General features: G+C 28.3%; 2 protein-coding genes across 2 annotated transcripts; one reads left to right on the top strand and one right to left on the bottom strand.

The window, feature by feature from the left end:
- Positions 1-2,427: 2,427 nt before the first annotated feature.
- PmUG01_14024500 (fork head domain protein, putative) lies at positions 2,428-7,894 on the top strand (the record flags this gene model as incomplete). The annotated part of the gene is made up of 3 exons (XM_029007792.1): positions 2,428-7,198; positions 7,432-7,651; positions 7,831-7,894. The coding sequence occupies 3 exons, from the start codon at positions 2,428-2,430 to the stop codon at positions 7,892-7,894; spliced, it is 5,055 nt and encodes a 1,684-aa protein (XP_028864146.1).
- A 1,041-nt stretch (positions 7,895-8,935) lies between these two features.
- Positions 8,936-12,865, bottom strand: PmUG01_14024400 (conserved Plasmodium protein, unknown function; the record flags this gene model as incomplete). The annotated part of the gene is made up of 1 exon (XM_029007791.1): positions 8,936-12,865. One exon carries the CDS (start codon positions 12,863-12,865, stop codon positions 8,936-8,938), a length of 3,930 nt encoding a protein of 1,309 aa, XP_028864145.1.
- Between the last annotated feature and the right edge of the window lie 653 nt (positions 12,866-13,518).

Below are 13,518 nucleotides of genomic sequence, written 5' to 3'. Positions count from 1 at the left end.
AAAGAAGCACAATGTGAATATAATAGTGTAAAGTTAGATGAATTAGACGCGTAAAGAGACCTACTTACGTCTACATATATGTATGTATATATATATATATACATACAAGTACACATGTTAATGAAGAATAAACTATAAGAAATGAGCTTTTATGCAAGGTGTTCCAGTATTTACGTTGTATCTTTGTGCATATTTCATATGTCTCTGTACGCCTTTTCTTTTTTTTTTTTTGGTTTCTTCTTGGTTTTTCTTTTTTTAAGATTCCTAGAATCTAATTTTTGTTATGTAAATTGAAATAAGAAAAAAAAAAAGAGAAAATGAAAAGAAATAAAATTAAAAAAAAATTAGATGTTAAAATAATATTATTTTTTATTTTTCAAAGATGTTACATTTTTTATTTTTTGAAAAAAAAAAATAAATTAAAAACATTTTTATTTTCAACTTTTAAAAAAAAATTATTTAAGCAAGAAATTTTTAAATATCTTATGCACACTTTATTAGAAAAGTATTATAGTAACGTTATAACAGCTAATTTATGAAAATAAAATATTACCTAAGTAGGATAATAAATCAAATTGAGTAAAGAGAAATATAAATAACATAAAAAATATATAAATTAAAATAAGCAAAAAAAAAAAAAAAAAGATCAGCTATCCCTCCTGTATGAGCTGTGTATAGGTATACATACCAGCGTATATAGATATACGTGAGTATTTATCTATATATACACATGCATGTAGGTATACTTGTAAATTTACAGATACTTATGGATACATATAGATGCCCTTATAAATTTACAAAAATATATACATGCATGTAGGCATAATTGTGAAGTTACCTAAACATACGCATGCATATCGGTATTCTTGTGAATTTACCTATATATACACATATAGATACATGTAGTTAAACTTGTGAATTTACCTATATATACACATATAGATACATGTAGTTAAACTTGTGAATTTACTTAAACATACACATGAATATAGGTGTACTAGTGAATTTATGTATAAATATATATACAGATACATGTAGTCATACTTGTGAATTTACTTATATATATGCATGCACGTAGATATACTTGTGAATTTACATAAATAAACACATACAAATAGGTATTCTTGTGAATTTACGTAAACAAACCCATACAAATAGGTATTCCTGTAAATTTACCTAAATTTATGCATGCATGTAGATGCACTTGTGAGTTTACCTAAACATACACGCACAGATATATATAAATGTACTTGTAAATTTACCTAAACATATACACACAGATATATATATAAATGTACTTGTAAATTTACCTAAACATATGCATGTATATAGATACACTTATGAATTTACATGTAAATACAAGTACAGATACATGCAATTATACTTGTGAATTTATCTATAATTACATATACTGATGCAGTAGTTGTGAATTTATCTATAAATAGGTATATATATATATATATAGTTATACCTGTGAGTTTACTGAAACATTCATATGCATATAGATATACTTTTTAATCTACACATATGTATATAAAGAGATACACATAATTGTGAATTTACATAAACAAAAGCATACATATAAGTTTACTGGTGAATATAAATAGACACACAGATACATATATGTATATCTGTGACTTTACATATACATCCGCACACACGAAGATATACTTGTGAATTTACTTATACATCTACACTTACATCGATAAACATGTGAGTTTATCTATATATATACATATAGATATATATGTAGTTTTACTTGTAAATTTACAAAAACATATAGATACATCTAAGCATATTTGTTAATTTACACAAACATACAAATTCATATATGTTTACTTATATATTTACTTACACAAAAGTACGCATACAGGTATTCTTGTGAATTTACCTAAACATACACATACAGATACATATATGTATACTTGTGAATTTGTCTATAAATATCTATATAGATATATGTAGCTGTACTTGTGAATTTACATAAGCACACAAGCATATAGATATACTTGTGCATCTACGCATATATACACAAAGATATACGCATAATTGTGTATTTACATAAACAGGCACTTATATAAAGTTTTACTTGAGAATTTACCTATATATACTCATAGATATACACATAATTTTGAATTCACCTATACATACATACACATACATACATACATACATACACATACATACATACATACATACATACATACATACATACTTACATACATACACATACATACATACATACATACACATACATACATACACATACATACATACATACACATACATACATACATACATATATATATAAGTGTCTATTTGTAAATATATGTACTTATATATATATATTTAGAGAAAAAAAAAGCTAGTGCTACAACAAATAACTACACGCAGAATATAGAGTGTTCAACTAAAAATATTTTCAAAATGAGTAAAGATAAATTTATTATCATAAATAATTATTTTGCTCCTAAAAGAAACTTCAAGGAAACGCTGTGTGCCCAAATGAGTCCGAATGAATTAAAGGATATCGATAGCCCTGTGGATTCTGATAATGTGCTAGTAGAAAAAATGAGAAACGAACAGGAACAAGGAACAGAAGGAATGAATGTCAATGGGATGACTCAAAATGCATTGGTTCTACATAAAATTGAAAAAAATAAGAAGAAAGATGAGAAAGAAGTAAAATGTAGGGAAAATAACAAGGGCGAAGAAAAGAAAGAAGGTAAACGTAAAAGACAAAGAAAAAGATATTTAAAGGTACCTAAAACTTGTGATAACGAAGGTGATCAGAATAGGATCATTACTAAGAAGGTGCAGTCAGATGATTCTTCTTCGTGTAGCACAAGGACAAGTCAAAATGGTACATCATCCAATGAAGGGAAATTTAACGAAGACAAAAGTGATAAGAACAAAAAAAATAAAAAAGAGGATGATGATGAATGGATTGTAGTTGCTGAAAAAAATTTAGGATATAAACGAGACTCATGTGCTAAAATAGCTTTAAGCGATAGAAGAAATTTAAACGCAGGAAGAACTACAGATAGTGGAAGATATTTAAGCCCTAGAAGAACTTCAGACTTTATGAGAGGTTCATACATTAGATGTTTGTCCGTTAAAAGAAGTTCATCTGTCAAGAAAAATTCATCTGCTGGGGAAAATTCGTCTGCTAAGGGACATTTGTTTAGTAAAATAAATTTGTGCGATTCATTAAATATGGCCTTTAAAAGAATATTTTTCTTTAGAAGAAATATGCCCCCAATGAGAAGTTCTCCTCCTAAAAGAAGTCCATCTGTTGGAAAAGATTCTACTGTTGGAAAAGATTCTGCTGTTGGAAAGGATTCTGCTGTTGGAAAAGATTCTGCTGTTGGAAATAATGCTGCTGTTGGAAATAATGCTGTTGTTGGAAAAGATTCTGCTGTTGGAAATAATGCTGCTGCTGGAAAAGATTCTGCTGTTGGAAGAGATTCTGCTGTTGGAAATAATGCTGCTGTTGGAAATAATTCGACTATCGATATAAATTCGATTCTTGAAAAAAATGAGGACTTGGAAACAAATTCTGCTGATGAAAAAAATTTGACTGTTGAAAAAAGCTCCTCAGAAGAAATAAATTCTGCTGCTGAAACAAATAAGGCTTTAAAAACAAATTCGTCTGCTGAAAAAAATGAGGTTTTGGAAACAAATTCTGCTGCTGAAAAAAATGAGGTTTTGGAAACAAATTCTGCTGCTGAAAAAAATGAGGTTTTGGAAACAAATTCTGCTGCTGAAAAAAATGAGGTTTTGGAAACAAATTCTGCTGCTGAAAAAAATGAGGTTTTGGAAACAAATTCGTCTGCTGAAAAAAATGAGGTTTTGGAAACAAATTCGTCTGCTGAAAAAAATGAGGCTTTGGAAACAAATTCGTCTGCTGAAAAAAATTTGGCTCTTGATAAAAGCTCGTGCGATAAAGAAATTTCAGAAGACAAAGTTCCTAAGGAAAAGAAAAAAGCCATGAAAAAGAAAAGAAAAGCCCAAAATAAAAAAGTCCTGGAAAAAAAAAAAGCCAAGAAACGAAAAAGAAAGGTGCAAGATAAAAAAGTCCAGCAAAAGAAAAGACTTAAGCAAAATAAGGAAATTCAGCAACGTAAAGTAATTCAGGAGTATGAGTCAGTTCAGGTGAATGAATTAGTTCAGAAATATGAAGCAATTCTGGAATATGAAGAAGTTCAGGAAAATAAAGATGTTCAGGAAAATAAAAAAGTTCCGGAATATGAAGAAGTTCAGGAAGTTGAAGAATTTCAGGAAGTTGAAGAATTTCAGGATTGTAAAGAATTTATGGAATTTGAAGAATTTCATGATTGTAAAGAATTTCAAGAATATGAAGAAGTAAAGGTAGGTGAAGACGTTCAGTATGACGAATTTCAGAAATGTGCAGAAGTTCCGAAAGGTAAAATAACTACGATAAAGAAAAAAATTCAGAAAAGAACGAAAAAAACACAAAAAAAAAAAAATTCCCAAAGTAAAAAAGGATTACAAAATAAAAAAGTTCTGAAAAAGCAGAGAACGCCTATCAACAAATTAAATAAGAATAACAAAATAATTTCTCGTAATAAAAAAAATTCACTTAAAAAAAGAAATAACAAGGAAGAAATAAATGAATCGGATGCTATTAAATTATTTGATTTACCTATTTCATCTGATGAAAGCATTGTATCTGGCGATGCATTATCAGATGTAAGTATTTCATCAGCGTTGAATCTGGTATCTGGAGTTAGCAGCATATCTGATGAAAACTTGACATTTGAAAAAAGCATAGATATTAGTGATTTTATATTTTGTGATGACTTAGTCTCATGTGTTGAAAGCTCTTTTTCGGATAAAAGCACTTCAACAGAAGAAAGTACAGCATTTGAAAAAAATAGTTCATTTAACGAAGGGAACTCATGTGACAATAGGAACTTATTTAACGAAAGGAATTCATCTGACGAAAGTGATTCACGTAACGAAGGAATTTTACTCACAAAAAACACATCATCAAACAAAGGCTCCACATCGGACAAGGGCTATTCATCTGACAAGAAAACCTCACCTGACGAGGAAATCGCATTTGACAAGGAGGAGGCAGTTGACAGAGAAACCGCAGTTGACGGAGAAACCGCAGTTGACAGAGAAACCGCAGTTGACGGAGAAACCGCAGTTGACAGAAAAACCACAGTTGACGGAAAAACCGCAGTTGACGGAGAAACCGCAGTTGACAGAGAAATCACAGTTGACAAAGAGACCGCACATGACAAAGAAACCATAGTTAACAAAGAAGAATTAGTTGACGTGATAGCCGCAGTTGACTTAGAGGACGCAGTTAACAAAGAAATAGAAGCTGACGTAGTAACCCCAGTTGACAAAGAAACTGTAGTTGATCTAGAAACCGTAGTTAACAAAGAAAAAGTAGTTGATGTGAAAGCTGCAGTTAACCAAGAAGTCTCAATTGATCAAGAAGCTGCAGTTGACATAGAAACTTCTGTTGACAAAGGAACTTCTGTTGACAAAGGAACAGCAACTGACGTAGTAACAACAACTGACGTAGTAACCCCAGTTGACATAGAAACTTCTGTTGACAAAGGAACAGCAACTGACGTAGTAACAACAACTGACGTAGTAACCCCAGTTGATAAAGGTACAGTAACTGACATAGTAACGCCAGTTGATAAAGGTACAGCAACTGACGTAGTAACCTCAGTTGACACAGAATCCGCAGCTGATAGAGAAACTTCACGTGAAAGAGAAACCACAGTTGACAAAGATACTTCATCTGACAAAGACACTAAGTTTAAAAAAAAAGTTACATTTGGTGGAGTATACTTCTTAGATTGGGAAACAAAATATGATAAACTTCTGCTAGAATATTATAGTGCGTATGAAGAAAGAAAACGTAAGTCTTCAAAAACTAATTTAAAAAAAACAGAGAACAATGAAAGAAAAGTTGTAGCGAAAAAAACTCATGCACAAATGAGAGACAGAAAAAAAGTTGATTCTCAAAAAAAAGGAACTAACCAAGCAAATGAAAAAAATGAAATGGAAAAAACAAAAAATCATAATAACGACGAGAGAGCTAAGGAAACAAATGAATTATCTGTAGACATACGCAAGAATGATAAGGATGACTTACAAAGTGGAAGAAGTAACTCGAGCCACAGAAATAAAGAGAGAGAGGGAATACATAAAAAGGAAGAAATGCGAGAAAGAGAAGAAAAAGAAGAAAAACAAAAAAATACACAAAAAGAGAACAAAACTGAAACATATTCATATCACGGAAAGTATAAAACATACAAAGTGAGTGACAAAAATGCACCATACAAAGGATATGAAATATCCGATGAACATGAAAAACGTGAAAGTGATTCAAACAAAGATGATGAAGATTATCACTTAATAATGAACAGGGAAAGTATAGGATATAATACCAGCGCACCCAGTGAAACTAAAAAGTATCCCGAAGATAATTCATGGCAAAGGAATAAAAGAAAATATAGAAACTCTGATGATAATGAAGAAGATTATATAAAAAAGAAAAAAAATTATGAAAAGTTAATATATAAGGATAACAGTTCAAATATGGAGGGGAAAGAAAGAATGAAAAGTCTAAAAGAAGATTCAGCATATGAACGTACAAAGAGTTTAGGTCGGGAATTAAGATATAAAGACTCGGATAAAAATTTAATGACAAAAAGGTGCAGTAGAAAAATGAGAGAATCTGAACGTTTTAGCGAATATAAGCATGGTGATATTGTCAATGTTGATGAACGTTCCTGTGGACACAAGCATGAGAATTATGATGAATATGACAATCATTATAATAATAACAAAGATATTGGTGGAAAAGATAACTACGTTAATAAGGAGGGTCGTTCTGAGAAGGTTTACCCAAGAGACAATGAGAAAAATAGCTATACAAACATCGAAATACGGAAAGGAAATTTAGAAAATGAACACCAAAAAAATGCTGAAGAAGAGGGAATTGAAAAGGACGAAGAAGGAAAAGCTCCATATAAAAATGAGTCTAAGGAGGAGCAAAATTTTAATCCATCTGGTTTATTAGCTCAGCAGAAGAATTACAAAAATGGGGTTGAACTGAGATATACCGAAGGTATAGACTCGGAAAGACCAGACAAAAAATGGAGATTGTACGTCTTTTTGAATACAGAGTCGAAAGAACCAGAGGGTGAGTTTAAAAAGCGAAGATCAAAATACGAGCATGCATACAGAAGTGTATACATGTTTACTATATATGTGTATGCATGTATGTATGTGTGTAGTATATATGTATATATATATATATATATATAAACATAAAGCCCATACTAAAATAACAAAAAGTGCAGACACACATTTTTACATAATTCCTTACTTGCGATCGCTAATCCCTTTTAACATTCACAATTCTTTTTCTTGTAGATATATTATACATACACAGAAAGTCTTGTTATTTATTTGGAAAGGACCCATTAGTTGCGGATATATTATTTGCTAATGATACTGTATCTAAACAACATGCAGTTATTCAATTTAAGAAGCGCCAAAATAGGGTCGTGCCTTTTCTCCTTGATCTTAATAGCACAAACGGAACCTTTTTAAACAACATAAATATTGAGCCGAATAAGTTCTACGAATTGAAGTAATTGCAAAATTTTGCTAAAATAAGGGAAAAATTATGAAAAAAAGCAAAACTAAATATATTCATATTATTATTTTACATGTATGTGTGTGTGTGGGTGCTTCCGTCTTCCCGAAGTTTCCATGCATTTCTTATCTTATTTCTTACTCATTCTGTTTATTTTTGCCTCTTTTGTACAGAGTTACCGACGTGTTGAGATTTGGGTGTTCAGGCCGCGAATTTGTCCTACTTCAGGAAGACTAGGGTATTACTTTAAATGATTAATTTTTTCAAAATAAACAGTTATAAAAATGGAAGAAATATTAGCATATGAATATATGCGGATATGTGCGCGAATATATATATTCATATGTTTATGCACACATTTATAGAAGCATATATTTACACACCCATGTAGACGTATATATGTACATACACATATAGAAGTGTATATTTACACACCTATATAGAAGTATATATCTACATACACATATAGAAGTATATATTTACACACATTTATAGAAGTATATATTTACACATACATATATGTGTAATGTCAATACACTAATATATGAGTATATATTTATACGTAGATATATTGTTTACACGTATATTAAAGAAACAATTTTTAGATGATTCATTTTCGTCCTATGTCGTATGCAGCTGTTTCTTTTATCATATTCCATACATACACCTTGCCGTGTTTTTTGATTTTTAATTTATGCAACCTTTTATCAATTAACATCATCTGTAATGTACAGTATAACATCAGATGTAATTCAACAAACTTGAAGTTATTAAAGTGTAGTTCTTAATTTATAAAAAAAAAAAATTATATATGTTATATAGCCTGTATACAATTTCTTGGGGAATGGGCATATAAGATAAAGAAATAAAAAAAAAAGTTCACCGATTTGTCATAAAATTTATTAAAAAACTAATACAAAATTTTTTAATTTAAAAAAAGTTTTTATAAAAAAAAAAAAAAAAAAAAAAAAAAATTCAGATATATATACCAGAGATAGACTTAAAAATATTTACAAAAATTAGAAGCCGAATATATATATTTTGTGTAAAAAGCAAAAATAATATTTGAAAACTTTTTTTCATTAAAAAAATACAAAAAAAAAAAAAGAAGGAAAAGGAAGATGAAAAGAAAAAAATGAATAAATAAAAAAGAGAAAAGAGAAAAGAAAAAAGAAAAAAACAAAATGCGAAAAATACAAAATAACACGCTGGTTCATCATAATGAATCATTATGATGAAACATAATTTCTCTTATGTAAAATAAAAAAAAAAAAAAAATTAATTATCATATTTATATATATTCATATTTTCAAAATTATCATTTAAATCATCTATAGCTTTAGTTATTTCGTCGATTTCATCAAAATTTATATCATTAGAATCAGAATTACTACTATTCTGGTCTTCATGTTTATTATCATTATTATTACCATTATAATCATTATCACTATTTCTTTCTTGAATCCTAGGGGAATTCTGTATGTCGTTGTCCTTATCAATATTCCGTTTATGACTACCATTTTTTAAACTTTTTTCCTCGTCAGATGATGGTATATTATTCTCCTCTGTAATATTACATTTCTGTTCACTCGAAAAAAGATTAGCCTTGTAATTCAATTCATCCAATTTAATTGTCAACGTTTTGACATAATTGGAATTATTTTCAATATTATTATTTACGTAATTGCGATTATATATCTTATGTATACTTTTCTTATTCGTTTGGTCTTCTATTATATCATACTTTTTTTTATCATTATTTTCAACTGAATCATTCGACCCTTCCTTTTCTTTGCCAAATTCACACATGTTATCTGAGTTTCGATTAATGGTTTTATTTTCTGATGAATAATCTTTGCAATGAGGAACTGGTTCTGCAGTGTTATTCGTATTTACGTTTACATTTACATTATTTTGTTCTAAAATTTCGCAGTTTTGAGAGTCTTCCTCACGTTTTTCGCAAGAATAAGTACTATTCTTTTCCTCAATAAAGGAAACATTAATAGTACTTTCATTACTCGCATAAGTATTTACTGAGTTTTCCAAATTAGTGCCTTTCTTGTTATCTGTATTTACTTGATTAAACGTATTGTTCTCCGTGCTGAAATCAAACGTATCAAATAAATGATCATAATTTTTTTCGTTCACATTGTCAGTGGAAAATTGCTGCTCATAGGCAGTATTACTCTGTAAGTTGTTTTGCAAAATGTTTTGAGAATTAATTTGAGAATTGTTCTGTGAATTATTCTGTGAATTATTCTGTGAATTATTCTGCAACTTCCTCTGCTGCTCATTCTTCGTACATGAACTGTTCCTGTAATTAGAGTAACTGTAATGAAATTCACTACTCTCATATGGATGAATGTTATTATTATTATCACTTATATTAAATGGAGCACTGTTATTTAATTTATTAGTTATGTTTTTTCCTTGGACTGATATTTCTGCATTAAACATACTTGTGTCTGTAATTATATTATTAACTTGTGTATCTTTTTGTAAATAATTAGAAATTGCATCAGAATTATACGATGAAGGATCTTCCTTTATATCGCTGTTTCTTTCATTATTTCCATTAAACTTCTGACCCTTGTAATTTTCAATTTCTGATAAGTTAAAATTGTTATTGTTTATGTCGAAATGTGCATTTTTTTGATTGGCTTCATTAAATATTATATCTACATGTTTGAAACGTGTTTTATTTGCAGATGTCACTATTTCTCTTCCAGCCATATGTAAAGCTGAGAGGTCATAATTTGAAGGATTCAGACAATTCATCATATTAATATTATCAAAACTGTTTTTGCTAACTTCTCCTAAGGCTGAAAAATTTTCTTTCCATTTTTCATTATTTAAATTGTTCCTACAATTGATATTATTAGAACTTCCACAATATGATGTGTCCTCATTTTGTGTCTGTCCTAAAGAAGCAGGAGAAGCCTCAATTACTGCTTCACTTAGAGTACTGTTATCAATTCCATTCTGGTTAAATAATTGCAAATGTGAATTATTACTAATATTATGAATATTACTGAAAGATTTATCATTATTAAAGTTTAATTCGTTAAATACGCTATATTTGTCTTCAATATCATTTTTTTGTTTAGGTGATGTATCGTCCACTTCCTTTTTTTCAGTTTCTTCACTAAAAAAAGAAAATATATTTTCATTATTACATAGAGCTGCCCTTTTGTCATCAAATAAAGTATCCATTAGTTTTTGCATACGAGTATTCGTATTATTATTAAAACTGTTTTCTTCTTCATTAAAAAATATTTTATCTGGTCCATCATTTTTATCCACCTTATTTTCGGTATTCCATGGATCATATTTATTAAAAATTATTTCATTTATATTAGATAAATCTTTATTTTCTTTTTTTTTGTTTTTATTTTTCTTTTTTTTTTTTTTTTCTTTTTCATCTTCACTATTTTTCCTTTCCCTTGCGATTACATCGTTTTGATTAGCTCTTTCATTTTCCTTCTCCTTTTCTAACTTCTCAAAAATACATAACTGATCGTTGATATAAAGCAAAGAATTTAACGTAACAGAAATATTTATGTTTCCCTTGTAATCGGACAACTTATTAATACTCTTCAAGACTTGATCTTTATATCTTGCTACGATATTAATGCATTTCGACTTTTCTTCATCATTATACATGTACTTAATTTCTTTCAGACTTTTCATAATATTGTTTATTTGTGACAAGCTTAAAGGTAAAGCATGTAATATATTATCGTCTGAAAAAGATGGAGATGTTTCTGCGTTTTTCACAAAAAATTTCTCAGTTTTATTTATAATAGGGAATGTTATGCCTTTCTCTTTTAATGATTTATATTCTTCAAAAACAGCAGTTGCTATATGTTGATGAAGTATAAATGAATCATGCCATAATTGAAGCATGAACAGAATTTTTCTTTTTATAAAATGAAGTCTAGGATCAGTTGCTACTCCTGGATGAATTATAGGAACAATAAGGAATTTGGATAATTTTGATTTCACATCTTTCGTAAGTGATTTTTTTAATGTTGTTGTTTTTAATAAAGCTGCTATTTTTTTCATAAAACTTTCGTCAATAAATCTAATAAAAAATAAACCTAAATTTTTAACACAGAAATTTAGAAATTCTAATGATATAACTACTTCTTCAGGTACATGTTTCCGTTTCAACTTTTTCCCAATAAATTTAATAGTATAAATGATTATATTAATTTTCTCTTGCATATATGTTAACACATTATATGCTCTGTACACATCTAAAAATATAATATCATTTAAACAGTTTATATTTCTGTCATTATATTTTAACATTTCATCTGAATCAATGTTTCCATGATTTCTTAATAAATTATCAAGACAAGAACAATATGTTTCATCGTTTGTTATATTCCTTAAATTATTTATTTCATTCGTGTAACCATTGCCAAATCCAGTTATACTATAATTTTCATTTAATATCTCTTTATTATTCAAAAAACTTTCTAAATTTTGACTATTAATAACGTTCCGGGTATTTTGCAGCTTCGTATTATTAACGCTATTATTATTTGAATAACTGTTACCTGAAGCACCTTTTTTGTTATTATTATTTTTGTTATTGTAATAACTCTGAGTATCCTTATTTTCATTTTTCATGAATGCATTATTTTCATGATTGCTAAAGAAATTAAAGTTTCCTATTCCTAAAGTACTATTTTCTAAGCTAAATTTTTGCACTGAATTTTTTACATTACTCAAGTAATTTAAGCTTTTAGCAAAATTCAAATTCACAATTTGATTTTCATAAAAAGCATTATTTGATGAAAAGCTTGATTTATTATTATTACCACTGTTGTTATTGCTGCTACTACTTGTAGAACTACTAATATTGTAATTTATATTGTTCAGCATATTGTTAAATGATTTCACACAGTTATTTGATATAACACTAATATTTGAACTATTAAAAATTCCAATCGACTTCTTTTTCCCTGACTTAGAACTATTACATGAAGAATCCCTTTTAACATTTGATCTACCATTTGTGGACAATCCTTCTATGCCGTTTTGAACATTCCAATTTTCATTCTGTCCTTTTGTAAAACCATTATTAGTACAGCTGTTGCCATATCTTGCAGACTCTTTAATAAATATATTATTTCTCCCTTGAAAATTTATGCTGTTATCTTTCGTATCTTTTCTTTTCCTGATTCCACCGCTATCCATTATCTATGTTTTTCTAACATGTAAATAATAACATACATACATATGTACACATATATATATATATATATATATATATATATATATATATATATATATATGGATAGACAGGTATATTAATATATAGATATATTACAATTTTATTTATATATATAAAAAAAATAAAGTTTTAAATTCTTCTTTTTTCTCTGAATATATCTTAATGAACGTACTTCAAAATAAGCAGTATATCTTCAAACTTAAGCAGGATACTTCCATTATATCGTTTCAAATTCTACACAAATTGTGTAGGAATATATGTATATAAATTATGGTGTAATTCCTAGCAATTATGGCGCTTGTTAGTTTTTCGCGTATATATACATTTAAGTGTGGTGAAATATATTAGCACTTATATATATGTTTACATAAATGTGGACACGTATGTATGCGCTTATGGTGTTATGTACAAAAATTTATGGATAGAAACCTCTAAATTCTTATGAATTTACAAAAATGAACTATGTAATAATAAAAAAAAGGTATATTTATTTTTTAAAAGAGGCATTTATGCCATACACAAAAAAAAAAAAAATTGTAGTTACGCATAATTATATATTTAACTATTATATTATGAACTTTTATTTTTTGAACTTCAGTATAATCGCAGATATTTA

The sequence above is a fragment of the Plasmodium malariae genome (assembly GCF_900090045.1).
Source record: "Plasmodium malariae genome assembly, chromosome: 14".
Taxonomy (NCBI): Eukaryota; Apicomplexa; class Aconoidasida; order Haemosporida; family Plasmodiidae; genus Plasmodium; species Plasmodium malariae.
This window is presented reverse-complemented; position numbering and strand designations above follow the sequence as displayed.